Here is a 1,608-nt window from a genome sequence, read left to right on the forward strand (position 1 = left end):
TCCGCCCCCTCACAGGGAGCGCCTGTGGCCATCGCCGTGGCCGTGGTAGCGGCGTCCGCCCTGCTGCTGCTGCTGCTCCGAGGGACGGCGCGGAGGCCGAGCGGCCCCGTCACCCTGCAGGACCCGCTCGCCAAGTACCCGCTCCGGCTGCTGCACAAGGAGGTGACCGCGGCTCTGAGGGCTGTGGGGCATCGCGGGTCTGAGGGCAGTAGGTCCACTGGCCTGAGGGGCTCTTGGCCAAGGGCTGCCCCAGGCATCGAATCCCCAGAGCAGGGCGCAGAGCCCCCCAAGGATGGCTGTGGCCCCTGCAGCCACCCTGTGATGCTCCCAGGGTAGGGCAGGATGCGTAAAAGCGTTTATGCCACGCTGCGGACTGTTGTTTCCCGGTGCTTTGCATGTTCAAGTCGTGGCTGTGTTTTTCCCTCGATTCCAGTCTGGGTGCACCATGAGAAGCAGGCCCGGCAGCCTGCGCTTCTGCACGCCCTGTCTTGCCTGATCTTTGGCCACAGGCATGGAATGTGCTCAGTGGCCTTGGGCACAGGGTTTCCTGGTTTTGTCTATGTGAAGGCGCTGTAGGGATTGTGCAGGCAAGCAACAGTCGCTCCTTGTGGAAGTGGAGAAAGCTGCTTCTACAACTCTTGATTTATTTAAACTTTATTTTTCACAGCCGTTTCTGTGCCCTTTCCCAGCATTTGCCTTGCATGCTAACAAAGAGCAGGCTTACTAAAGCATATTGTGTTGAGTAGAGTTTGAAATTCAAAGTAGTGGTGATGCTGACCTCATTCTAACTTTGGTTTTTTAGGAAATCAGTCACGATACTAAGAAATTCAGATTTGGGCTACCTTCAACAAATCATGTATTAGGATTACCTGTAGGTAAGTATTGGAAACAATTATTTGTATTTCTGGTTTCTCATAGTTCTTGGACTTCTGACTGTTAGGGAATTTAAGGCCCAGCAAAGCAAGGAGCTGAAAGCTGCATCTGAATGCTGCTGTCTCAGAGAGAAATGTCAGGTTTCCCAGAGGGGGTTGTGTTTCTGATCTTTTGTGTGTGCTTTGTCCAGGTGTGTGGTGTAGATTAGAAATGGAGCAGTGAAACTGAACTGAGCCTGATGGAATCCATCACCAGTCAGGATATAAGCAAGAGTGGTATCTGTCAAAGCTTTTTCATATTTCTTATTTGCATTCTACTTCCACCTGGTCCCCTCAGTCTGTTGGCAATTGCCCTCAAGGTTTTGGCAAATACAGTCATGCTTGTCAATGAGAAACTGCTGCCTGGGAAGATGCTGAAATATTTAGAGCCTTTTCTGTGCATGCACTTACCTTCACACACACTTCCATGCATCTGGAGTTCTGTGGCATGAATTTCAGTCTAGGATTGGCCTTCTTTCCTGAACCCTGGCACACTGATAGCACTGAACCTTGGACCTTGAATCAGTGATAATCTCTGCAGGGGGATGTCTCTCTCCCTGATCTGCAGATGTGGCTCTGTTTGTTCTGCCCTGTTTGGCAGTTCCCTGTGCTGTATGACAAGTGTTGGGGTCACCCCATTCCATGCTGTGTGTCCTTGCATGGTGGCTGTCTTTCTCCAAATTCTCTTCTGGCTTTT

At 51.4% G+C, this 1,608-nt stretch overlaps 1 protein-coding gene across 1 annotated transcript in view; it reads left to right on the top strand.

Moving 5' to 3' along the window:
• Positions 1 to 9: 9 nt before the first annotated feature.
• The window catches only part of LOC103624759 (NADH-cytochrome b5 reductase 2), a gene marked incomplete at its 5' end in the record, with an annotated part of 8,032 nt that continues 6,433 nt past the window's right edge, over positions 10 to 1,608 (top strand). The window contains 2 exons of the mRNA XM_017726342.1: positions 10 to 162; positions 803 to 875. Coding sequence (XP_017581831.1) covers positions 10 to 162; positions 803 to 875 — 226 coding nt within the window. The remainder of the gene's footprint in view (positions 163 to 802; positions 876 to 1,608) is intronic.

The sequence above is a fragment of the Corvus brachyrhynchos genome, unplaced genomic scaffold (genome assembly GCF_000691975.1).
Source record: "Corvus brachyrhynchos isolate BGI_N302 unplaced genomic scaffold, ASM69197v1 scaffold281, whole genome shotgun sequence".
In the NCBI taxonomy this organism is placed as follows: domain Eukaryota; kingdom Metazoa; phylum Chordata; class Aves; order Passeriformes; family Corvidae; genus Corvus; species Corvus brachyrhynchos.